The sequence below is a fragment of the Stenella coeruleoalba genome (genome assembly GCF_951394435.1).
Source record: "Stenella coeruleoalba genome assembly, chromosome: 10".
In the NCBI taxonomy this organism is placed as follows: domain Eukaryota; kingdom Metazoa; phylum Chordata; class Mammalia; order Artiodactyla; family Delphinidae; genus Stenella; species Stenella coeruleoalba.
The window spans coordinates 1131930-1156716 of record NC_137156.1 but is presented as its reverse complement, the minus strand read 5'-3'; the positions used below and the strand labels follow the sequence as shown (position 1 = coordinate 1156716).

Sequence of the window (24787 nt, the reverse complement as noted above, 5' to 3'; positions counted from 1 at the left end):
GGAAATCCCTACCAGGATTTTTATACTCTTTCAAAACTTGCATATAGCCGACCTGCTTTGGGCAAGGAATCAGAAATTCTTAAGGATGGAAATGTTGAAATTGCAGATTTCCGTTCTAAAACACATTTTTTTAAAAGAATTAGTGCTCTGAAAAATGCTGTGTTTTCGTGTTAAGAGTGATAACGGGCTGTGGAATCATCACGTTGTATCTCGGTGATCGTGATGGATCTGTGATCTCCTCAGCATTAGCCAGGCGTTTTCGCTGATAATATTATCCCTTGTAATAGCAGTAACGTTTTGTAGATCACAAAGCGCTTTCAAGAGATGCGCTGATAGGATCCCTAAACCCCGTGGCGCGCGAGAAAGCCAAGCGTGAAGTAAGTGGCTTGCCTGGCGTGATAGGCCCAGAGCCCGAGGGCTTCTGTCCGCGTTCTTTTCACTACGTAACCTTGAGACTGTCCTTGATGGCCCATTTTCCTGTAGAACACTTCGCTTGGGAAGACGCATCACTGTGCGAGGCCTTGTGGCCCTGCTGTCTGGGGGCGCTGGGTGTGTGGGCCTCACACCACAGGCTCAGCTTATGGAGTTGCCCCACCTTGTAAAAAGGTGACAGCGGATCACAGAAAGGTTCCTCGCCTGCCAGCGCCCAGTGCTGCTGGGAACAGGGTCGGTGTTTTCACTCTTTTTCCTGTGCTCCTTCGTCCTCAGCCTCCACTTCTAGCAGCAGGACGAGTTGGCATCAGCTGGGTGCTGTCCCTGCTCCCCCTGGACCCTCCGGATGGGCCGCCAAGAGGGGCGTCTCTGCTAAAGCAGGTCAGGGGCCCAGCAGGTGACGTGGTTTCCCCAACTGGGGGACACCGCTCGCTCTTAGAGGCAAGCGCCCCAAACCCATCTCTTTTCTCAGAGGTCCTGACCTAACACGGAGTCAGAGACCAAGGTGACTCGTGGGACTGAGATGCTCGTTCTGGTCGCCTGGGAGGTGGCCCTGCGCCATCCCGGCTGGGCTGCCAGGCTGTTCCCAGCCCAGAGCTTCCACGAGAGGCATGAGCTCTCTTGTCTTTCCGCCCTCTGTGTCCTGGAGTCAGGCATGCAGAGGCACAGGCGCCGGGGGTAGGGGCAGTGGGGCAGCCCCGGGCTCATGCCCCGCTCACCAGTCCTGTGGGGCCACCCGTGGGGGGGGCACGGGATTTCTCTCCGTGTCTGGGGAGAGCCGACTTCCTTGGAGGCTTTGTTCACTGATGCTTCAGCCCACTCGTGTGATCCTTTCACTGGACCCTGAACTGAATTTGTTCTTCTTCATTCTTCTTACGAGGCTTCGCTCTGGCTGACAGTGGAGGGCCGGGTGGGAAGGGCTCCTTATCCGCTGTCTGGTCTGGGGTCGGCCCGGTGGCTTTGGTCCAGCAGCACCTCCCTGTGTGTCCCCTTTATCTGTCCCTCTGTGATTTTAGAAGGAATTTCGTAGAAATGGGAACTGGAGATTCGGTGTGGATTGAGCAGCAAGTGTGATCGTCACACTGGCTTATTTTCAAGAGCAGTAAAAGGACACTAAATATTCTGCCTGCACACATGTTCCTGCCTGAAAATTACTAGCCTCTTGATTTATGATTTTTGGAGCAAATGTTCAGTAACTGTTCTTAAATCAACAACATTGATTTAAAAACAAAATTATCAGCATTACCTAGTGTCTCACAGAAAAGGAAAAACTCCAGCAGATCACTTCACATTTAGCTTTGAGATGTTATCAGCCGCCAGCTTTCCAAGCACCCTTTACCCTTGGTAAGTGCGGTGCAGTGGAAACGCTAGCACGTACATGGACGTCCAGCAGACTCAGTTCATCCCGAAGACCCGGCACGTTGCACACCTTCCCGGGAAAGTTCACATCAATCACGGAGGAACATCTGTCTTCCGTAAACACCACCCCAAGCGCCCTGCTTCTCGGAAAGTTGGGCCGAGGGAACCAGTGCAGATCCCCTCCCTGCCAAGCCTTGCGTCACGAGCCTTCGTGATCAATAAGAACATTGTGGTGGTTGTTTCAGAGCTGATGTAGTTACTTGTCTGCAAGCCGACACTTGACTCAAAAGGCTGGTCTGGTTTCTGTGGTGCAAGTGTGGCCTTCGCTGGGCCTGTCCTGGCACCGAGCTCTGGGACTGCTCTGCCCGGGCAGCAGCTGGGCCCATCCCTCAGTTTCATAGTGAGTAACCCATCAGCCGGACCAGCGCCTCTGTGAGAGGACACGGTGTCTTTTCCGTCAGAACCACCGTGGCCCGTTAGTTAGTAGGAAGGAGGGAAAGAACAGAATTGAAAACCCATCAGATGCCTGGCTGTGGGCTCTTCAATTCTGGAGAGACAGAAAACGTGGTGGCCCTGCTTTTCTTAATAACTGGGATAAATGCAGATAGTGGTAGGCCACTGCACATCTAAGGATGAGATGATGCAGAGATGCATGACTTAGAAAAAGTCTCTCCGTTCATAGTTGAGATGCACAGTGTTTCTTGGCTTTCCTGTAATCGGTTGATATGGTTTGTATATTAATTCATGTCAGGCTCTTAGAATTTCCTCTTGGAGTTTCTGTCTTCCTCCTTGAAAACTTTCTGTTTCATTTTCAGGGAAATGGAATCCTTTGGGTCTTACTGTTGAAATATAGTTTTGTTGTGTCCGATATTACTTTTAGTTTCACCAATTGCGGGGTAAATAAACCATTGTGCAGTTGGAAAAAAAAAAATTGGCAGAAAGGCGGAATATGTTAAAGACTCTTGCTTTTCGTCGCAGGGAGATTTCCCAACTGGAGCGGCTCTGTTTTATTCTGCCTCTGGCTAACATCTCAGGATCAGTCATAAAGCTCCACGCAGATACTTTCATGTATTGGAAGAACAATATTTTGACACTCGTTGACACAGCAGAAAAATACAACCCCGAATTAGTGTTCAGGAGGACAGTGAAGACATTGTCCGTTCATATGAGATGCGTGTGAGAATGTTGTGTTGTGTTAACAGAAAAGATGCCCCTCAGCCCTTGACCGTCAGCGTTTGCCGGGAGAACCGCTTCTGGTTCTTCACGGGATTAGACAGCTTTTTATTCTTAATCATGGGACTTGAGCAGTCATTGGTACTGTCAGACTACAGAAAATTCTAGTCACCAAAAAATACAGGTTTATTCTCCATAGTCTAGCAATTTGAGTTAAGCTTCTCTCAAGTTTTTGTTTGGTTTTTATTTTCTTTTTTGGGGTGGGGGGCCACTTTAGAATATTTAAAGACTTGTTATGTTAACTATTTTGAAAATATTAATTCAATTTATCAAAGGCCTGATTTTCTAAATTTCATCTAAAGTTATAAAGACTCAAAAAAAAAATCTGTCACTATCTATGTGTTTTTAAAATAATCAAACTTTTAGGAGCTCTCTTGATTTTTTTTTTTTAATTTGAAGAACATAAAGGAGCTTTTGGTTTAATTTTCAGCAGTGTGGAGGGGATGTAGTCTGTAAATTACTGGGTTTTTTATATGTAGTGGAATTTCTCTCCTCCCGTGTCACTAGGCTCAAATATTACTGCTACAAGAAATGTTTTTCTTAAATAGAACTAGCTTCCCTTCCCATCTCTCTCAATCAAGGACACTACTGAGTCAGCATCTAGGAAATAATTATGATAACAGAAACATTACAGTCATGGGCAAGACCAGGTTAAAAAGAGCAGCTTAACCTCCCAGAAGGTCAAAGCTTACATGGTGTTTCTGTTGGGGTGTTCTTGTATTTAGCAACCAGAAATTAAAGGCAGAATGATTAAATCTAAATCTATTCAAGCGTAGTTTTAAGAGTATGGAGGGTAGAGTGACTCTTAAATTGAAATCCTGATTTCTGTGAATCAGGATGCTGTGGTGAAACACATTTGAAATGAGTTTCAATGAATGCGTTGAATGGGCACCAGCTCGCCGGTGACAAGGATGCTGCGTGTGCCGGGCCGAGGTCCTCAGGGATGCTGGACGGGCAGGCGCCGCGCTCGTGGGTCTAGGAGCAGACGGATGAGGGTTCTCAGAGCCCTCCCGCCGCGAGGTGTGCCCGCCGCCTGCCCGCTCCTGCCAGCGGTCAGCGGTCACCCCTTGGTCCCGGTGGCTCGGGGACGTGGCGTTCCTCCCTCCTCCCTGAGGATTCTGGGGCCCGGGTGCTGCCTTACCCCTTGGACCTGCCTTCTCGGCACTGATGCATGGCTGCCCCCCGCCCCATGCAGGGACTGGTCCCCAGCTATCTTCCTCCGAGCTCGTGGCACAGGGAGCAGAAACCAGCTCGAAGAAATTCAGGTGGAAAAGGAGTCATCCCAGGGGGCGCTGGGGCACGTCCCAGGCCGGGGCGGTGGAGTCGCTTGCCGTGCTCCGGGCGCCTGCCCCTCGCTCCCCCCATGCCTGGGGTCCTGCCCTCCCTGCTTCTCGCCCAGCAGGTGTCCTGCCCTGGGCTCTGAGGTGCTCCTTCTGCCTCAGGCCTCCCCCCCGGCCTCAGCAGGGCGCTGACCCCCACTCCGGAGTCAGGCATCTCCGGTGCCCAGTGCCATCCTGCGCATTCAGTCTCTGGGCCTCTGATCACAGGCTTTTTTGAGACCCCGATTGGCCCAGAATATGTCTGTGTCCACCGTTGATATGGGACTGGGAGTGGGGGAGGCACTGGGACGGGCCCCTGGCTGAGCGTAGCTCTGGCCTCACGCCTCCAGCTCAAGCCGGGGGTGGGGGTGGGGGGGGCCTGCTTGGGACGGAGGTTGTCCGGAGCTCCCAGGCCTGATGTCTCCTGGAGGCTCGCTGGAGTTCATGTCTCAGAAGTTCCCCCTTAAGTCAAATGCTGGGCTCTTAGAGCCTTTTTCATGCGTAAAGCGTGGATGCCCTAAGCCAGGCTCTGCATCCCCCGTGTCTGCCCCCACCTGGCATCCTCCAGTGCCTGGCACTTTGCAGGCTTCCGTAAATACTTGCTGACCGACAGGTCCGGTCCCCGGGCTGGTCCGCACAAGTCCACGCAGCTGTTCCTAACGACCATTTAGAATAGCAGAATTTCCACAGGAAAATGCATGGGAGTGTAATGCAGTGAAAAGAAAACGAAGCAGGGGATTGAGGCTCTCGTCCCACCTCCGGCCAAACTAGCTGTGTGACTTCAGCCAGATCACGTAACCTCTCTGGTTTCAGCTGCTTCCCCGCCTTTTTATGAGTTGAATTGAAAGACAGCATCTCTGAGGTCCTTTCCAACTATGAAAGTCTGTGGCTGTGAACAGAATGGGGATTAAATTCACTCCACCCTTTCACTCTGCATGCCATGTATGGACGCAGGACTTTGGTCCTGGAGATGAACTAGGTTCTCCCAGGTGCCAGGAACCCTCTCCAGCTGCGTAGCCACCGTCATCATCATCATGATAAATAATAGTCCTTGAGCGCCTACTCTGTTCCAGGCACTGTTCCAGGCACTGTTCATATATTAGCTAATTTCATCCTAAAAGCGACCCTACGAGGTTGGTGCCATTATTCTCATTTTTCTGAGGCCCTGGAAGATTAGGAACTTTCCAGAAGTCATGCAGTGACTCCTGGAGCCGAGGTTTAACCCGGGTGGTCTGACTCCAGGTCTGAGGACCACGGCACGCGCTGGTTCTCGGTGTGGTCCCCAGACCAGCAGCATCAGCTTTGCCCTGGAACCTGCTAGAAGTGCAGATTGTCAGGCCTCCCCCAGGCCTACTGAGTCGGCCTCGCTGGGGCTGGAGGAGGCCGGCGATCTGTGTGTTAAGCTCCCAGGAGGCTCTGATGCACACAGACTCCAGCACCCCTGCCTGCTCCCTGAGCACCGGCTGTCATCGTGCCCGTAAGTGTCTCTCTGGGTCTTCGCTCCCCACTGTTCCCACTGGGAGGCAGGGGTGTGGTGTCACTGCCCATTGGTACACGAATGAGACAGGCATTCAAAAGTCAGACGGTCATAAACTGGGAGCTAGTTAGCCCACTTCTCAAGGTCTGTCTTCTAGTTGGCATCACCGATGTAGTCACTGCAGGAAAAGTCAGGTGGTGGAGACGAGGAAGGAGGGAGGGGAGAGGATGATCCGCCAGCTGTGTCCCGGGGTGAGCAGGCCGCCCCCACGAAGCCCTGCAGGTTGAGCGGCGGCGTGAGGGCAGCACACACACGAGAGGGGGCCCCTTCTCCCTCTGCGGGGCGGCTCCGTGGCCCGGCTGCCCCATGAGTGCCTGCCAGCCTCCTACGTTCGTGGGCATACAAGGGGTGCCCAGGGGAGCTGAGATGTGCTGCGAACACAGAACGTGCACGGGGCTTCCAAGGCTCAGTGCATAGGAAAACAGCGTAAAATACCTTGATAATATTCTCTATTGAATGACGATGTACTGCATACATTGGCTTATAAAGCATTAGAATTAGCTCTGCCCTTTCCTTTTCCTTTTTTAATGTGGCTGATAGAAAATGTTAAGTTATATATGTGGCTTGCATTGCATTTCTGTGGGGCAGCACCGCTGTAGGGAACCTTAGCTTGTAAAGTCCCGCTGCGTTTCCCTTAATGCACATAATGTGATGTGTTTATCAGGGTTAGTTACCGGTAACGATGGCTGTCAGTACTGGAACCCAGAGGTCCGTGGCGAGGCTCGGGCCTGTCACTCAAGGGAGCCCAGGACCAGCCCAGAAGCTGGGCGCCTCCGGTCAGAGTCAGACGAGAGGCAGAACTGGGTGCTCAGGACGGCTTTGAGGGGAAGGTCACAGCGAAGTCAGAGCTGCTTCCCAAGGGTGAGTTGAGGCAGCCCTGGGCCGGGAGCCACGAGCCGGGAGTGGCGGGCAGGTGGCCGGCCGTGGGCGTGGAGTCACTTCCTGCTGTGCAGCTGAGCCAGGAGCGAAGTCTGGGTGGCTCGCCGGGCATGTGAGTGGGAGCAGGTATTGGAAGCACCTGGAAGGGGTAGGCGGCTGGGCTCCAGGAAACAGCACTTCTGGGAAGTGCGTTGTGACAGTCATGGTGTCGGGGCCCATATGCCAGGTGTGAGTCCCTGAGCTAGTGTCAACCTGACCATCACTGCACGGTGCAAGGTAGGCAGAGCTGTGCAGGGACACTACAGCAGAGGCAGCAATGCTTATGTGAAAGGCAAACATAAGGATTTCATTGCTGTATTGAAACAGCTGAAATTACAGTCAGCACCGGACTGCCCGCCCATCCTAAACGCCCTGTCACAGTGTGACTTTACTGCTTTTCTCATGGCGGGGGTGGGGGTGGGGGGCGTCCCCCTTTGTCTGGATTCGGGCTGTGCCTGCCACAGTAGTCCATGGAGGGGCACGGCGGGGCCTCCCGAGGCTTTAGGAGGCCTTGCAGATTCTGTTTTCTAGGTAGCTGGGCCAGGCTGGGTGAGAGGCTGCGGGGACAGGACACAAGGAGGAGGGCTGGGGGGCGGTCCAGCACGGAGGACCCAGGCCTGTGCGGGAGGCCATCTCGGCCAGCAGCCCGGGAAGCAGGGAGGAGCCGTCCTCCCGGATTCTGAACTCAGGGTCCTGAGCAGTAAAAAGGCTTAAGCCAGAGTTTCGGGATGGCTGATTAAGCAGCAGCCTTTGTCTGTATGTGCGTTTTCTCTTATGGTTCTTTCCTACGTTGTTTACGTGGTCACATAACCTTGGGTACATACCATGCTTCATGTGCTCACTCAGGGCACGTTGTGCTGGGCATACATGTCTGGCTGTAGAATTCGCTCCAATTAATTCCCAGTCCTAAAAGTCCCACACAGTGACGTTCCGTAGGGCTGGACAATGTCTCTATCGATGCCCAGCCTTTCCTGCAGGACGACGGGAGGGACCCGGGCTCATGTCGGGGCCTGGCCTCCTGGCCTCCTGGCAGTGCAGACGGACCGGGGTTGGGCTGCTTGGGGCCCACGCTCAGCAGATCAGCGCCGGGAAGTGAGGGCAGCCGTGTCCCGGGGCAGAGAGTGCCCTGATTTTGGAGAGAGGGTTTTGGGAGGACTTTAAAGTGGGGCTGCAGGCCCGCCCTGCACTTTCCTTCTCCTCACACCGTTCCACAGCAAGTATGCAGCCTTGTTCAAACAGGAAGAGTAATGGGAAAGCTGAGTGGGCCTGGGGAGGGGGCTGCAAGGGGGGACAAGGACCAAAACGAGACAGACCAAAAGCACATACGGGCCATAAGGAGTAGCAGCAAAGGCAAATACCACAGATTCAAAGAAGCTTACAGGCAGCGCAGTTTGGTTCCATTTGCCAGAAGCCGAGGAGGGCAGATTAGAGCCCGTGGGCCAGTCACGGGTTGTGTAAAGAGCACGGCCGCACCCACCTCTTCCTGTGTTGTGTGTGGCCGCCTTGTGCTCCAGCGGCAGAGCTGAGCGGCTGTGTTACAGCGTGTGGCTCGAAAGCCTAAAGTGTTTACTCTCTGGCCCTTTCAAAAAACGTTTGCAGACCCTGGACTTAAAGGAAATAAATGAAGGAGTTAAGCGAGAAGTAGTCAGTAAAGGCACGGACAAGAGAGAGAAAATCATTCCAGAGGTTGAAGTCACATTAGCAAGAAACCTTTAAATAAGTGTTATTAGAAACAGGTGAACAAGCAGGAGGACATCACATAAATAATAATAATAATAATAATATAATAATAATAATAATATGGAAGAGAACAAGGATAAGTATGATGGGGCAGCAAGTAACAGACCTGAACACAGAAGAAAAGAGATCCAACACATGCATAATTGGTGTGCCTGGAAAAGAAAAGGAGTGCGTGGAAGCATGGAAGAGATAAAATGTACTCAGAGATCAATAAATAACTACGCTACCTGACTCTGCATACAGAGAGAGCAGATGGTGCTCCAGAAAACTGGGTCAGAGTGATTCCCAGAGGACTAGAGCTTTCAGGCTGTATGTTGTGACCCCCAGCCTCGGACTTTGTAGCTTGGTGGACCTGGCTGGAACAGAAGGGCAGGGCAGTGCAAGTGTTGGTCTGGCCTCTTTCAGTGCATTGGTATCGATGTTGAATGATATGTTAATAGCAAGAGCTAGATAGCCTTCTAAATTTGTTTTATTATTTTTGGTGTTTTTAAAAATGTATCACCTAATGATTTTTTTCCTGTCCAGTAACTTTGTACTTTTCAAATGTCTAAAAGACCCTTAATCAAAGGAATCCACAAACAACAGTATTTTTACCCATGAAGAAATTAATAGACTGAGGTTTTGATTTTATGCTAGATGATTTTCTCAATACAGTTGTGTTTGTTAGTCATTTAGTACCTGTTTCCCAACTATGTCAGAGTAAGGGGTACTCCCCCCGGGCTAACCCGAACTGTGTGCGTCCCACAAAGCATAAGACCCAGCCTAGCCCAGGACTCCTTGAAGTCCTGATTCAAACTGAAAACACCAGGCTATCATGATGAAAGCAGCTACTGAACAGAGCTGAAAGAAAACGTATGTGAACGGTTCCACACTTAGAATCCTTTATGGGGAATTTGAATCTCCATTTGTTCACATGCCTCTGATTTTTATTAGAATCATTTCATAGAATTTCTCCCCTATTTTATACATATATTTACATATATGTATATATATATTTATGTACGTGTATATGTTTAGATTATTTTTATGACAGTAGCCCGTAAAGCACAAAAGCACAGGACTGAGAAGGCAGCAGTCAGATGAACATAGTTAAACATAACCTTGATTAACAAATCTCGTTATTCATGGATGACAGCTCAGTTAATAAGTGTCCGTGGCTTGGATACTGAGCCGGAGGTTAATGGCAAGGTGGAAGCAATTGTCGAATCCAGGTTTTCAAGACAAACACACATCCCAGCCCGAAAGGCACGCGTGGAATCAAGGCTAGCTGGTCGGCTGTGGTGATGCCCTTTGGCTGTTCTCCACCACTGGTCCCGCTGGGAGCCACTGCAAGCTCCTGGGTCCAGGAAGGAGGAGGCCCCTCCACCGTGACTTCCACGTCGTGACCTGTACGGCCGAAGAGCAGGTGTGGGAGAGGAGTATTTTTTTTTTTTGGCGGGGGTGGGGGGACTTTTTAAAGTTTTATTTTGACTTCTCTAAACTAGGTTTGTAAAACAGATAGATTCGCTGTATAGTTACAAGAGAGCACGTATCCAAATGGAGCGGATGCTTATAACCACCTAGACTTGGCCTTCAAGCGTCAGTGACGTGGAGTCGGGTTCCCCCTGGACTTTATATGCCTTAAAAGCAAGATGAATATGGGACATGGTTGGAGAACTGCGCTGTTCATTTGCCATCAGGAGACATTTTGATGTTGAAGAATCCCAAGCCTTGGTGCACTCCTCCCTGTGGGATGGATTAAAACATAAAAAGCAGGCGATGTTTCCGTTTGCACTGGTGATCAGGGCAGGGCAGAGGTAATTAAGTGTGTGAGGAGGTGGGGAAGTCAGTCGTATCCTTATGGGGCCCCTCATTCCGGGAGGGACGGGCCCAGAGTGCAGACGCCTGAAACCTGTCACCTCAGGAGCGTTTCTGCACCGGAAGCCGGAGCTGGGTAGGGACTTGAGCACGGGGTGGCCGGCCGAGTCGTGGGTCACATGGCCCGCATGTGAACAGGAAGGTGAGGAGAGGTGAACCTTCGCCTCGGCCGTGCCATCCATCAGGGAAGAAATGGACCAGATCAGCGTGTGCAGCTGCGTGAGGACGTGCAGGCCGGGGCGCTTCCCACACAGGGGCCTCTGTGCTGGACACGACTGGGCATCGCGACGGGCCGCGCGGCCCCGGCTCGGTGGCAAATTCCTAACCCACGATCACCGCAGAGCACCAACTTGTTCATCTGGTCTGGAGTGTCACCGGCCTTCATTTACCAGTCAGAGACGATTCATTATGCTCAGTGGAAATTCAAACAAAGCCTTTCCCTCTGCGTTTTAAAACCAGTAAACTATTCAGTAATAACAAATAAATCTGGAGCTGTACATCCTTTCCCGCCCATTCCCAGGCTGGAGTCTGGGACAGGATGAACTTTAAAGGAAATGCCTAGAAATTGGTAGGTCAAAGGCCACGGATGGTCGGCTGGAAAAGAAAAGGGCAGATTCTTGGCACTCAGCTGTGGTGAAAGTGAGGGCCTCCTGTGTGCCCGGATTCCCGGTGGGGATGGAACGAGCACCAGGGAGCTGGTGCCGGTGTCTCAAGTAAGCCACCCGCAACCAGTCATCGTCTTTTCTCCCTTTATTTTTAGCAGCCCTTGCTTTCTTTCACATGATTAAAAATATGATTTTTTCAAAACCATTCCAGCCCAACATAGTGTTTAAAAGAAATAAAATAAGCTGAGCAGTCCTGAAAGACCTACTTGAAATGTTATTTTTAGAATGGAAAGTCAAGTAAAACACCCTTAAGTACATACACTAATCCCTCAGAAAAACGTTCAGATAGAAATTCTAGCCAGAAGCATAATTTAACTTTTCCTAAAAACTTTGGAAGCATTTTGAAGAAAGCCAAAACGTGCGTCTGTGTGTGTGTGTGTGTGTGTGTGTGTGTGTGTGTGTGTGTGCGTGTGCGTGCACACAGCACGTGAGAGGGTCAGCTTAGTTGGGGAGGTGCCCCAAGGGCAGCTCGGGCCAGTATAGCCAGTGTGCTATGCCATCGTCCCAGGGAAACCTGGAGAGACACAGGCCATGCCAGGGCCCAGGATGGAGGGTTCCCAGGCCGAGGAGGAGGGTATTCCAGGCTGGGTGGACACCTGCAAGACGCGGACACCAAGAGGGACCTCTCACCTCTGCTGGCGCCCACGACCAGGGCACCTTCGAGGAGCTGAACAGCCAAGGGCGCTGGCCCAGGGTCTGACCCTCGGGGCCGCACGCACCATCCCGATGAAGAGGACAGCTTGCATTTTGTGCCTTTTTAGAACTGATCAAGCTTTATTATTAATATAATTCCTGTAAAATTTTTAAAGTGTTATAAATAAATTCATCAACTATAATCTCTCAGTGCAAAACAAAACTGCAGATCTTTCATGAATGTGAACAAACCCCTCTCCTGCCAGGACGATTCCGTCTGATGCTTCTCAGCACGTCCCTGACCTGCGTCTGCTTCCAGCGTCCCACCCGGGGGCCGCCTCTCCAAGGCGTGTGAAATTGCCGAAAGCCTTGTCTTCTGCAGGACAAAAATACAATTTAAAACAATCTGGAAATAGACCGAAATAGTCACAAGAAAAAACTTCGAGTACAGGAGAAACGTGCGCGTTTCTATTTTTTAGAAGGCTGCCATAAATTGAAATGAATAAAGAAGAATTGAACTTTACTTAAACTAAATCAGCAAAAACTTTGCTGACTGTGTTTTCTAAAAGAAAATAAGCGGCTCCATTGATCTCAGAAACCTAGTTTTCAGCTTATCCCACAGCAGCTGGGGAGACACCAACCAATAGTTTTCTACAGATGTTACAACAAGAGTTCAATGCACATAATATTGGGGACTCTGTGTTCTAATGAGGTGACTATTGCTTTCACCTATTTTATTTGGAAAAGTGGGTGTGAGTGATGAAAAAAACTGATTTTTTAAAAAATTTTTTGTTGAAGTATAGTTGATTTATAATGTGTTTTAGATGTACAGCAAAGTGATCCAGTTATACATATATATGTGTATATACATATGTATATTCTTTTTCAGATTCCTTTTCATTATAGGTTATCGCATTGAGTTGTTTTTTGTTTTTTTTTGTCTTAGATTTTTTTCCTAAAGAGACTGCTGTCAGATACCAGCTATACTTAATTTTGTAAAATCTTCATCTTCTGTCTGTGTAAACAAACCTTTAAAATCAGTGCGTGGCTGCAAGCTATAGAACCTCTGGGCCCGGCTGCTACGGAGAGAGCCGTCTGGGCTGAGTTGGGAGCCCTGTTCTGGGTCTGTCACCTGCAGCTAGACTTCTGGCTCTCCTTGAAATAGCCTGTCTGTGAGATGCGCCCACCGAGCCCCTGACCTTCAAACACAGCTACTGAAACCTTAACTCCGCGCAGACGTCTTCACTGCCAGATAACTTGTTAAAAGTGCTGTTCGTTATGTGATTGTTTTTCCATTAAGGATTGTTGAATATTTTGCTTTACCGTGTCACCGCAGTGGTAAATTTCCAACTTTACTGTTAAGAAATTTGGTCCTACTTTGGAGGATAAACACCTGTCCTTAAATGATGTTTTCTTGCCTTCCTTCCATGATTCTTAAATATCCTTTGAAAAGGTTATTCAGTGCAGACGCTCTTCAGCATCTCCTACGTGTGAACTGTAGTCCAAGGTCCTGCTGCAGACAGAGGTGCTGCAACAGCTGCCCGGCCTGTGCACCTGGGATGTACCCAGAGGTCCCCAGATGATTCTGTCTCACGTTAGAGTTTGAGAACCACGACTGCCGCGGTTAGGATAGTGGACTAGACTCATCGTCACCGTCTGTCTACACAGGTTAAAGCATCTAAACAAGGAGGCTGTTAGCCCTTGGTAGCCAGGGTCACCACACCGGAATCCGAGGAAGTGAAACTTCACCAGTAGCTCACCCGGCTTCCCAGATAATCAAATAATTGCTTTGCTCTGTTTCGCTTCACTTCTACTCTGTAAAAGCCTTGCCCCCCTGTCCCTGCGTGGGGAGCCTCCTGAACACCTTTGGAATCAATGTGTGCTCAGATAAACTCCTGAGAGCTTTTGCGTGCCTTGGTTTACCTGTTAGCACTGTCCCTGTCCGTGATGTGCGTTGGTGACGTGATAGTTCCCGAGGGGCAGCTGGGTCCAGCTTTCACGTGGCTCTGCCTCTCTTTCTAGGCCATGTGGCTGATGCTACAGAACAATGAACCCGAGGACTTTGTCATAGCCACGGGGGAGGTCCACAGCGTCCGGGAATTCGTAGAGAAGTCGTTTCTGCACATCGGAAAAACCATAGTGTGAGTATGACTGATGGACGTTTGTCAGACGTGTGCTCGCTGTTCTGCCTGCATTTTGTCTTTTTCCCTCTTTGCTCTTGTAAAGCATGAAGCAGGGACTCGGTCCCGGTTATAGTGAGAGTCAGATGTTTGTCACCATCTAAACTCAGTTTTTTAAAAATTTCTTTTCTCTTCTTAATTTTTAAATATGTTTTTAAGGTGTTTACTTTTTTAACTTTAAATTTTGTATCATGGTTTATACTCAGTTTACTAGGATTTTACTGTTGCTAATTGCTCTTAACAGATCAATGTGATAACATAAAAGTTACACAAACTTTTTTCAGTACTTTCAATTTATATTTTAAGTTTTTGAAACCATAGAAACTTACAGAAAAGTTTCAAATACATGACCAGCATAATTCTTTTCTCTGAACCATTGAGAGTAGGCCCCGGCCCCCTGACTTCTGTGTGTGTTTCCTATAAACAGAGACATTGTCGAACATGAATGCCGCGCAGCCGTCAGGGTCAGGAAGTGGCGCTGCTGAGTGAGCACCGTCTCACCTGCAGGCCTCACCCGAGTCTTGCAGCTGGGTCAGTGCTCCACTGTATACCACGCGATCCACACGCTGCAGCTACTTGTTGCACTACACAAATTTTGAAGTCAGATTTTCATTGGAATATTTGAAAGATTGGGGGGAAATCCTTCGCTACAGATGGAAGGTTCTTTTTTGGTGATTGTATTATTGAGATAAAATATACGTAACATAAAATTTACCATTTTAATAATTTTCAGGCATACAGTTCAGTGGCATTACGTATATTCACAGTGTTGGGCAACCATGACCGCCATCCGTCCACAGAACTCTTTCTTCTCCCCAAACTGAGACTCTGCTCCCATTAAACCCTAACTCCCCTCCCCCTCCCCCAGCCCCTGGCAGCCACCATTCTACTCTCTGTCTCTGAGTGTGATGACTCCAGGGACCTCATATCAATGGAATCACACAGTATCTGTCCCTCTGTGACTGGCTTATCTCGCTGAGCCTGATGTCCTCGGGTTCCATCCTGTGTCAGCACTTCACTCCTGTTTAAGGCTGAGTAATATTCCATTGTGTGGATGGACCACGTGTTGCTTGTCCATCATCTGTTAACCCCTGGGTGGCCCCCACCTTTGGGCTGTTGTGAATGCTGCTGCTGTGAACACGCGTATACAAATATCTGTTTCAGTCCCTCCCTGCTTTCAGTTCTTTGGCTTATGAACTTAGGAGTGGAATTTCTGGGTCATACGGTAATTCTGTGTTTAACTCTTTGAAGATCTTTCAAACATTTTTCCAAGATTCACTTTTAAAATATAAGAAGGGACTTCTATTTCTAGCTATGATGGAATAACAGAAATCAGATTAAACCTTCTATCTTGAAAAACTAGGAAACTATATGAAATACATAAAACACCGTTCGGGCGACGGGCAGTGCAGGACCGTGATCCCTGGTAGAAAAGGAGCGGATGAGATGAGCCCTGCAATCACCCGGGTTTCCTGGGGACATGGTCTCCACCAGGGAGCGTGGAAGAGGAACTTCAACAGAGAACAGCCGTTTGCTGAGAGCCGAGGAGGTGGAGGGCAGAATTCAGAGTCTGAGGCACCTGGATGTTGTGGGGCCGTGCGATGAGGAGCCCGTGGCATGGTGATCCGCAAAGAAAAAGAGTTCCCAAAGCGTGCATAAGGATCCCACTGAGTCCTTGCTGAATATTAAGAAGACATTCCACGAGCTTGGATGAGGAACTGCCTGGGAGGTGGAATTGAAGGTTTCTTAGAGCGTTCCCAGGCTTGGGAGGCACATGAGCTTCAGCTATAATGGAGAGACCTCGTTCTCACCCAGTGACCATCCTCACTCAGGGGATGAAGCAAGATTCCAGAAGAGCTATGCCTCAGTGATGGGACTGATTCCCAGAGTAAAGGCTGCTCTAGACCCAGGCTAACAAAGCTTAAACACAAACTTCAAAGGGATCAAACTGGATACAAATAACTTAGCCTTCGACCATTGCAAAGCCCAGTGTTCTTCAAAGGAATACAGTAAAATCTAGACTCAAAAGCATAACGTTTCTTTTTCTTTTGATTTTTATTGGCGTATGAGTTGCTTTACAATGTTGTGTTAGTTTCTGCTGTGCAGCAAAGTGCGTCAGCCATACGTATACATATGTCCCCTTTTCTTTGGATTTCCTTCTCCTTTAGGTCACCACAGAGCATTGAGTAGAGTACCCTGTGCTATATGGCAGGTTCTCATTAGTTATCTCTTTTATACAGAGTATCAATAGTGTATATCTGTCAATCCCAATCTTCCAGTTCATCCTAACCCCCACCCTTCCCCATTGATAGCCATACGTTTGTTCTCTACGTCTGTGTCTCTGTTTCTGCTTTGTAAGTAAGATCGTCTATACCAGTTTTTTCAGATTCCACATATATGTGTTAATACAGCAGTCCCTGACCTTTTTGGCACCAGGGACCGGTTTTGTGGAAGACAGTTTTTCCACAGGGGGAGGGGGGGATGGTTGAGGCCATAATGCGGGCGATGGGAAGCGGCTGTAATTACAGATGAAGCTTGGCTCGCTCGCCCACCGCTCACCTCCTGCTGCGCAGCCCAGTTCCTGACAGGCCACAGACTGGTAGCAGTCCACAGCCCAGGGGTTAGGGACCCCTGCATTAACATACAGTATTTCTTTTTCTCTTTCTGACTTACTTCACTCTGTACGACGGTCTCTAGGTCCATCCACATCTCTACAAATGACCCAATTTCATTCCTTTTTATGGCTGAGTAATATTCCACTGTATATATGTGCCACATCTTCTTTATCCATTCCTCTGTCGATGGACACTTAGGTTGCTTCCATGTCCTGGCTATTGTAAACAGAGCTGCAGTGAACACTGTGGTACATGACTCTTTTTGAATCATGGTTTTCTCAGTGTATATGCCCAGTAGTGGGATTGCTGGGTCATATGGTAGTTCTATCTTTAGTTTTTTAAGGAACCTCCATACTGTTCTCCATAGCAGCTGTATCAATTTACACTGCCACCAACAATGCGTGAGGGTTCCCTTTTCTCCACACCCTCTCCAGCATTTGTTTGTGGATTTTTTTAACTGAATTTATTTATTTATTTGTTTTTTATTTATTTATTTTTGGCTGCACTGGGTCTTCGCTGCTGCACGTGGGCTTTCTCTAGTTGTGGTGAGCAGGGGCTACTCTTCGTTTCAGTGCATGGGCTTCTCATTGCGGTGGCTTCTCTTGTTGCAGAGCACAGGCTCTAGGCACATGGGCTTCAGTAATTGTGGCATACGGGCTCAGTAGTTATGGCTCACGGGCTCTAGAGCGCAGGCTCAGTAGTTGTGGTGCACGGACTTAGTTGCTCCACAGCATGTGGGATCTTCCCGGACCAGGGCTTGAACCCGTGTCCCCTGCATTGGCAGGCAGGTTCTTAACCACTGCGCCACCATGGAAGTCCTGTTTGTGGATTTTTTTTGATGATGGTCATTCTGACTGGTGTGAGGTGATACCTCATTGTAGTTTTGATTTGCATTTCTCTAATAATTAGTGATGTTGAGTCTTTTCATCTGTTTGTTGGCTATCTGTATGTCTTCTTTGGAGAAATGTCTATTTATGTCTTCTGCCCATGTTTTGATTGCATGGTTTGTTTTTTTGATATTGAGCTGCGTGAGCTGTTTGTATATTTTGGAGATTAATCCTTTGTCAGTTGCTTCATTTGCAAATATTTTCTCCTATTCTGAGGGTTGTCTTTTCTTCTTGTTTATGGTTTACTTTGCTGTGCAAAAGCTTTTAAATTTAATTAGCTCCCATCGTTTATTTTTGTTTTTATTCTCATTACTCTAGGCGGTGGGTCAAAAAAGGCTTTGCTGTGACTTATGTCAAAGAGTGTTCTGCCTATGTTTTCCTCTAAAAGTTTGATAGTGACTCGCCTTACATTTAAGTCTTTAATCCATTTTGAGTCTATTTTTGTATATGATGTTAGGGAGTGTTCTAATTTCATTCTTTTACATGTAGCTGTCCAGTTTTCCCAGCACCACTTATTGAAGAGGCTGTCTGTTCTCCATTGTATATTCTTGCCTCCTTTGTCAAAGATAAACCCAGGCACATATGGTCACCTTATCTCTGGGCTTTCTATCCTGTTCCATTGATCTGTATTTCTCTTTTTGTGTCAGTACCACACTGTCTTGATTACTGTAGCTTTGTAGTGTAGTTTGAAGTTGGGGAGCCTGATTCCTCCAGCTCCATTTTTCTTTTCAAGATTGCTTTTACTATTCAAGGTATTTTGTGTTTCCATACAAATTGTAAAATTTTTTGTTCCAGTTCTGTGAAAAATGCCTTTGGTAATTTGATAGATTGCATTGAATCTGTAGATTGCTTTGGGTAGTTTTGTCATTTTCACAATATTGATTCTTACAATCCAAGAACATGGTATATCTCTCCATCTGTTTGTGTCACCTTTGATTTCTTTCATCACTTTCTTACAGTTTTCTGCATACAGGTCTTTTGCCTCCTTAGGCAGGTTTATTCCTAGGTATTTTATTCTTTTTGTTGCAATGGTAAACGGGATCGTTTCCTTAGTTTTTAATGTTCAGCATTCAACCAAAAATTAGTAGGACTGTCATGAAGCAGGAAAATGTGACCAAAAACCAAGGGGAAAATCCATCAATAAAAGCAGACTGAGGAATAAAAAAGATGATGGTATGAGTGCATAAAGAAGGTAAAATAGCTGTTATAACTATGTCGAGTATTTTAAAAAAAACATGAGTATAGTGAGGAGAGATAAGGAAATATATTTGTTTTTTAAAGAGCCAAATGGAACTTTTAGAGATGAAAAATTAAGTATCGCTGTTGGCATTGAGAATAGATTAGATACTACAGAAGAAAAACTAGTAAACTTAGAGACATAATACTAGAAAGGACCCAAGATGAAGCACAGGAAGAAAAAGACTGGAGGAAAAAAAAAAGAGGAACAGAGTTTGATTTGATTAACCTGTGAGAGAAAATCAGGCAATCTAATATATGTGTAATCAGAGTATCAGGGAAAAAGCGGGGAGGGCACAGGAAAAGAATTAAGTAACAGCCAAAAATTTCTCAAATTACTGAAAATAAATGCTAAAGAGAAAAAATTTAAAGCAGCCAGATAAAAAATAGAATTATTTGCAGAGGAACAAATATAGGAAAGTTTTGTTGCCAGAAACTACGCAAGGCAAGAAGACCTTGGAGCAACGTCTTTAAACTGCGGGAAGCAACCTGAACCTTGAGTTCTGTACCTGAGGAAACCATCCCAGAAATGGAGGTGAATTAAAGACTTTGCAGACAAACAAAGGCTGAGATGGTTCATCGCCAGCAGTCATTTAGGCGGAAGGAAAACGATGCTAGTTTGAAGCTTGAATCTCTACGGAAGAATGAATCGCAAGAGAAATAGCCAAAATGTGGGAAAATATAAACGTTTTCCCCTCGTTTTAAAATTTCTTTGAAGGTAATTGACTGTTGAAAGTAAAAATAATGAAAATACATTATGAGGTTTCTACTACATATGTAAATAAATTGTATAACAACAGTAGCACAGAGAGTGGGGACAGGATGGAAGCAATGCATCATTACTGCAAAGATTCTTACACCAGATGGGAATTGGTGTGATATTATTTGAAGACAGACTGCAATTAGTTAAAGTATGTACTGCACACTCTAGAGAAACTACTAAAACAAAACAAAATGAAAAGTAGCCATAAGCCAATAGTGGAGTCAAAATGCAATCCTAAAAAATACTCACCTAAAAGAAAGTGGGAGAAGGGGGAGTGTGAACAAATAACAGGTGGGACAGATAGAAAACAAGTCATAACTATATTGATAATTATATCCATTCTAAGTGCTCTAAATACTCTAATTAAAAGGGTGATATAGTTGGACTTGATTTAAAAAAAAAGCAATATGCTGTCTACAAGAGACACACTTTATATATAAACACATAGATAGTTTAAAAGTAAAAAGATGAAAAAATAAAACGTCCAAACACTAACCATAAGGAAACTGGAGTGGCTATATTTATATGGGACAAAATAGACTTCATTTAATTAGAAGGAATAAAGAGTCATTTCATAATTTTAAAGGGGTTGATTCTTCATGAACACATAATACTTTTTAACGTATCTACACCCAGTTATAGATACTTCAAAATAGTGACAGAACTGATAGGAAAAAAAGACAAATGAACTTTATGCTTGTGTACTTCAACACTCCTTTCTTTGTAACTGACAGAACGAGTAGACAGAAAATACCTGTGGATACAGAAGACCTGAACAACATAGTAAACTTACTTGACCTAATTGACATTTCTAGAGCTTACCACCCAACACACTTCTAAATAACTCACAGGTTTAAAAAGAAATCACAAGGGAAATTAGAATATATTTTGAATTAAATGAAAATGAAAACAGCATATCAAAATATGTGGGATACTGCCAAAGAAATGCTTGAAGAGAAATTTGTGGCTTTGAATACTAACATTAAAAAAGAAGAAAGAGCCCAAACCAGTTATCCAAGCTTCCATCTTAAGAAGCTAGACAAAGAAGAACAAATTAACCCCAGTGCAAACAGAAAGAAGGAAATAATAAAGATAAAAACAGAGATCAATGAAGTAGAAAACAGAAAAACAGTGGAGAGAATCAGTGCAACCAAAACCTGGATAAACCTCTATCCAGGAAAAAAAGAGAAGACACAAATGATATGTAGTAGAAATATAAGAGTGAACATCACTGCTGATCCTCCAGACATGAACAGAATAGTAAGAGAATATTATGAAGAGCTTTCTGCCAACGACTTTTTCAAATCAGAGGAAATGGGCAACTTTCATGAAAGACACAAATTGCCAAAAGTGACTTCAAAATATGTATAAATCTTCGTAGCTCTGTGTCTGTGAAAGGAAGAAGGTAATACCCCTTCTGTACTCACTCAGAAGAGAGAACACTTCCCAACTCATTGATGAGGCCAGCATTACCCTGATGCTAAAAATAAAAATGTTACATGAAAAGAAAGATACTGACTAGTATTCCATGAGAGCAAAGAAACATAAAAGGACTAACAAAATATTAGCAAATTGAATCTATCAATATATAAAAAGTTGGTACTCCATGACCAAGTGGGATGTATTCTAGAAATGCAAGCTTGGTTTAACATTTGAAAATCAATGTAATTCACCATATTAAGAAAACAAAAGAGAAGCCATATGATTTTTTTCAACAGAGGCAGAAAAAGGCATTTGACAAAATTTAACAACTATTATTAAAAAATAAAATAAAATAAAACTTTCAACACACGAGGAATAGAAGGAAATTTCCTCACGCTGATAAATGGCCTCTGAGAAAAACCAACAGTTAACATTATACTTAATGTTGAGAGACTGAATAATTTTCTCCTAAAAATGAGGCTCAGGGCAAGGATATCTGCTTTTATCCAACTTTTCAACATTGTCCTGGATCCTAGCCAAAAGAAAAAAACAAAAAGAAATGAAAGGAAGATGTATATCTGTCTTATTCACAGATAGCATGATATAGTACATAGAAAACCTAAGTAATCTACCCAAAAAGCTACTAAAACTAACAAGTGCATTTAGCAACGTCACATGATACGAGGTCTATATATAGAAGTCAATTGTATTTCTATGTACTGCCATGGAACAGCTGGAAATTGAAATTTGTAAAAAAGCACATTACCACTTACAATAGAATCAGAAAAATGAAATAGAGATGAACTTAATAAAATACACAAAAGATCTGTACACCACAATCTAAAAGACATAGATGAGAGAAATCACAAAAGCCCTAAATAAATGGAGAGATACACCATGTTCTTGGATTGGAGGACTTGATGGGGTGCCAGTTCTCTTCAAGTTAATCTGTAGGTTCAGTGCATTCCTGAACAAAATCACAAGCTTTTTTTTTTTTTGGTAGAAATTGACAGGCTGATTCTAAAAAGGATCTAGAATGATTTTGAAAAAGAAGATCAAAGCCGGAGAACACTTACTCTCTGATTTTAAGATTTCTTTTAATGCTTAATCTGCACGATATTGACATAAGGACAGATTTATAGATCCAGGGAACAGAATATAAAGCCCAGAAATAGACACACACTTATACAGACAATTGAATTTTTACAAACTTGTCAAGGTAATTAATTGGAGAAGGATAGTCTTTACAACAAATGGTGCTGGAATCAGGAATAACCATATGGGGTAAAAAAGTGAATCTCAGCCCAAGAGTCAAACCGCACACAAAATTAGTTGAAATGGAGCAGAGGTATAAATGCAAGAGTGGAAATCGAAAACTGTTAGATGAAGACATGGGAGAAAAGCTTTGAAACCTTGGGGCAGGGAAAAACATCTGAGGTGGTTTTCTGTTCCTGAGTTATGAGAGTTTTTTTTGTTTGTTTGTTTTTTGTTTTTTTTTTTTTTCGGTACTTGGGCCTCTCACTGTTGTGGCCCCTCCCGTTGCGGAGCACAGGCTCCGGACGCGCAGGCTCAGCGGCCATGGCTTACAGGCCCAGCTGCTCCACGGCATGTGGGATCTTCCTGGACCGGGGCATGAACCCGTGTCCCCTGCATTGACAGGCAGACTCTCAACCGCTATGCCACCAGGGAAGCCCCGAGAGTTTTTATGTTTTGCAGATACACTCTCTCAGCCCATGACTTGCCTTTTCAGTTTCTTAACAGTGCCTTGCAAATACCAAAGTTTTACATTTTCTTGTGGTTCAGTTTATCATTCTCTATGGCTTTTTTGTTTTGTGTGTGTTTGCCTTAAATATTTAGATCAGTTGGGGGCAAAGGCAAGGATTTCTTAGGACACCAAAAGCAAGAACCATAAAAGAAAAAAGTGACAAAATGAATGTCATGATTAAAAACCTCTATTCTTTGAAAGTGACCACTAAGAAAAGGAAAAGGCAAACACTGGTCTGGGAGAAAATGAATGTAATATTTGCATCTGACAAAGGACTTGTATCTAGAACATACAAAGATCTCCCGTAACTCAAAAGAAAGAAGACAAATAATTCAATTTTAAAAATGGGCCAGATGTCTGAACAGATACTTCACACAAGAAATTCCACAAATGGCCACTTAGCACGTGAAAAGATGCTCAGTGTGATCATCATCCAGGAAATGCACGTTAAAAGGACAGTGTGATGGTGGGAAGCAGCCGCATAGCACAGGGAGATCAGCTCGGTGCTCTGTGACCACCTAGAGGGGTGGAATAGGGAGGGTGGGAGGGAGACGCAAGAGGGAGGGGATATGGGGACATATGTATATGTATAACTGATTCACTTTGTTATAAAGCAGAAACTGACACACCACTGTAAAGCAATTATACTCTAATAAAGATGTAAAAAAAAACAACAGTGTGATCCCACTGCACTCCCTTTGGAATGGCAAGATGGAAAAAGTCAACAGAGCCAAGTATTACTGAGGATGCTGGGACAACTGGAGCGCTCATGCATTATTAATGGAAGTATGAATAGTTCAGAAAACACTTTGGCTTTCTTATAAAACCAAGCCTATATTTACTATGTGACCAGTGATTTTCCTAGACATTTACCAAAAAAATGAAGATGTGTGTCCACATAGAGACTTATCCGTGAATATGCATAACAGCTTTAGTTCTAACAAAGCCTTAGCTCCCCCAGTGTCTAATCAGCTGGCAGACGATGTGTCCGCACGAGGAATACTGCTCACTCATGGAAAGGGTGACACCTGGCACACTTGGAGGAAGAGCACGGACTGCGTAATTCCGCGCATGTGATGCTCTAGGAAAGGGTGAGTGGTGCTGATAGGAATCTGAGCGTGACGGGAGAGCGACTGGGAGAAGGAGAGGGAATCTGTGGCGGGGGTGGGGGGGATGTCTGATATCTGGATCGCAGTGGTGTCTGCATGAGTGCATGCATCTTTCACTCATCAAATTATGCACTTGTGACACATTTTGTTTGTAAATTATACCTCAATATAGTTGATTTTTCAATAAAAGGAATCAGAAAAGAACTTAGGTGCCCATCATCAAGGATATTCAAGTGAGTTTGATCAACTGTTTTCATTCAGCTATTAAAAAGAATGCTGAAGAGGAATTTGAATAACATGAAGTATGATTGTGACAATATTAAGTGAAAAAAAACAGGATCTGTTGGCTGATCTAAAGTCCCTAAAAATACGCCTACAAAAAATTAGAAGAAAACACACAAAATTTTTAAAATGGCAATTTCTACATGGCAGAATCATGCGTGACCTTTAGTGTTCTACTGACTACATTTCTCTATATCCGAATGTTCTATAATGAACTGACATGCTTTTGTAGTAAGAAATCAACTTACAGTTTTTTGAAGTTAGGGGTGGTCTTACAAATGAATTCCCAAACAAGACTCTGCTTTGATAAATGCATGAAACTTGGTCATTCTCCCACTTCGGAGACCATGTGTCGTTTTCAGTCACCAGGTCATCCTTCTGTCCTTCTGTCCGTAGGTAGTCCCATGGGCTAATACCCTTTTTTTTTTTTTAATACCTAGCACAGTCTTTCACAAACTGAGAATTCTTTAAAAAGGAAATGTCTTAGAAAGGCATTCCATGTCTAGTTCATTTGGAGAATATTGAATATTTTAACCCCTCTTAGAGAATCACCAGTAAGGAATCTGTTTAACTTTGTTTAACCCAGCACTTTCCAAGCTTACTTTATATTAGAATCCTACACAAACAACAGAGTTGTGTGGAGTACCTGCTGGGAGTGTTGTTCTGTCCTTCAAAACTGAGTAGCAGCTTCCTGGCGGGTCTGAGCCCTCCCCTCTTCCCACGTCTCCATCCGAAGGGAAGGCGCAGTAAAGCCCTGGAGTCAGTTTCACTAAAATCTACTGCACATTTCAGGCAGTGACCTTCATTTTGTTTCAGATGACAGGCTAAACCGCAA

At 45.5% G+C, this 24787-nt stretch overlaps 1 protein-coding gene across 3 annotated transcripts in view; it reads left to right on the top strand.

Moving 5' to 3' along the window:
* The window catches only part of GMDS (GDP-mannose 4,6-dehydratase), a 481520-nt gene that overhangs the window by 375638 nt on the left and 81095 nt on the right, over positions 1–24787 (top strand). For all 3 annotated transcript variants that reach the window (XM_079934401.1, XM_079934399.1, XM_079934400.1), the window contains one exon: positions 13716–13834. In XM_079934401.1, the coding sequence (XP_079790527.1) occupies positions 13716–13834 (119 nt within the window). The remainder of the gene's footprint in view (positions 1–13715; positions 13835–24787) is intronic.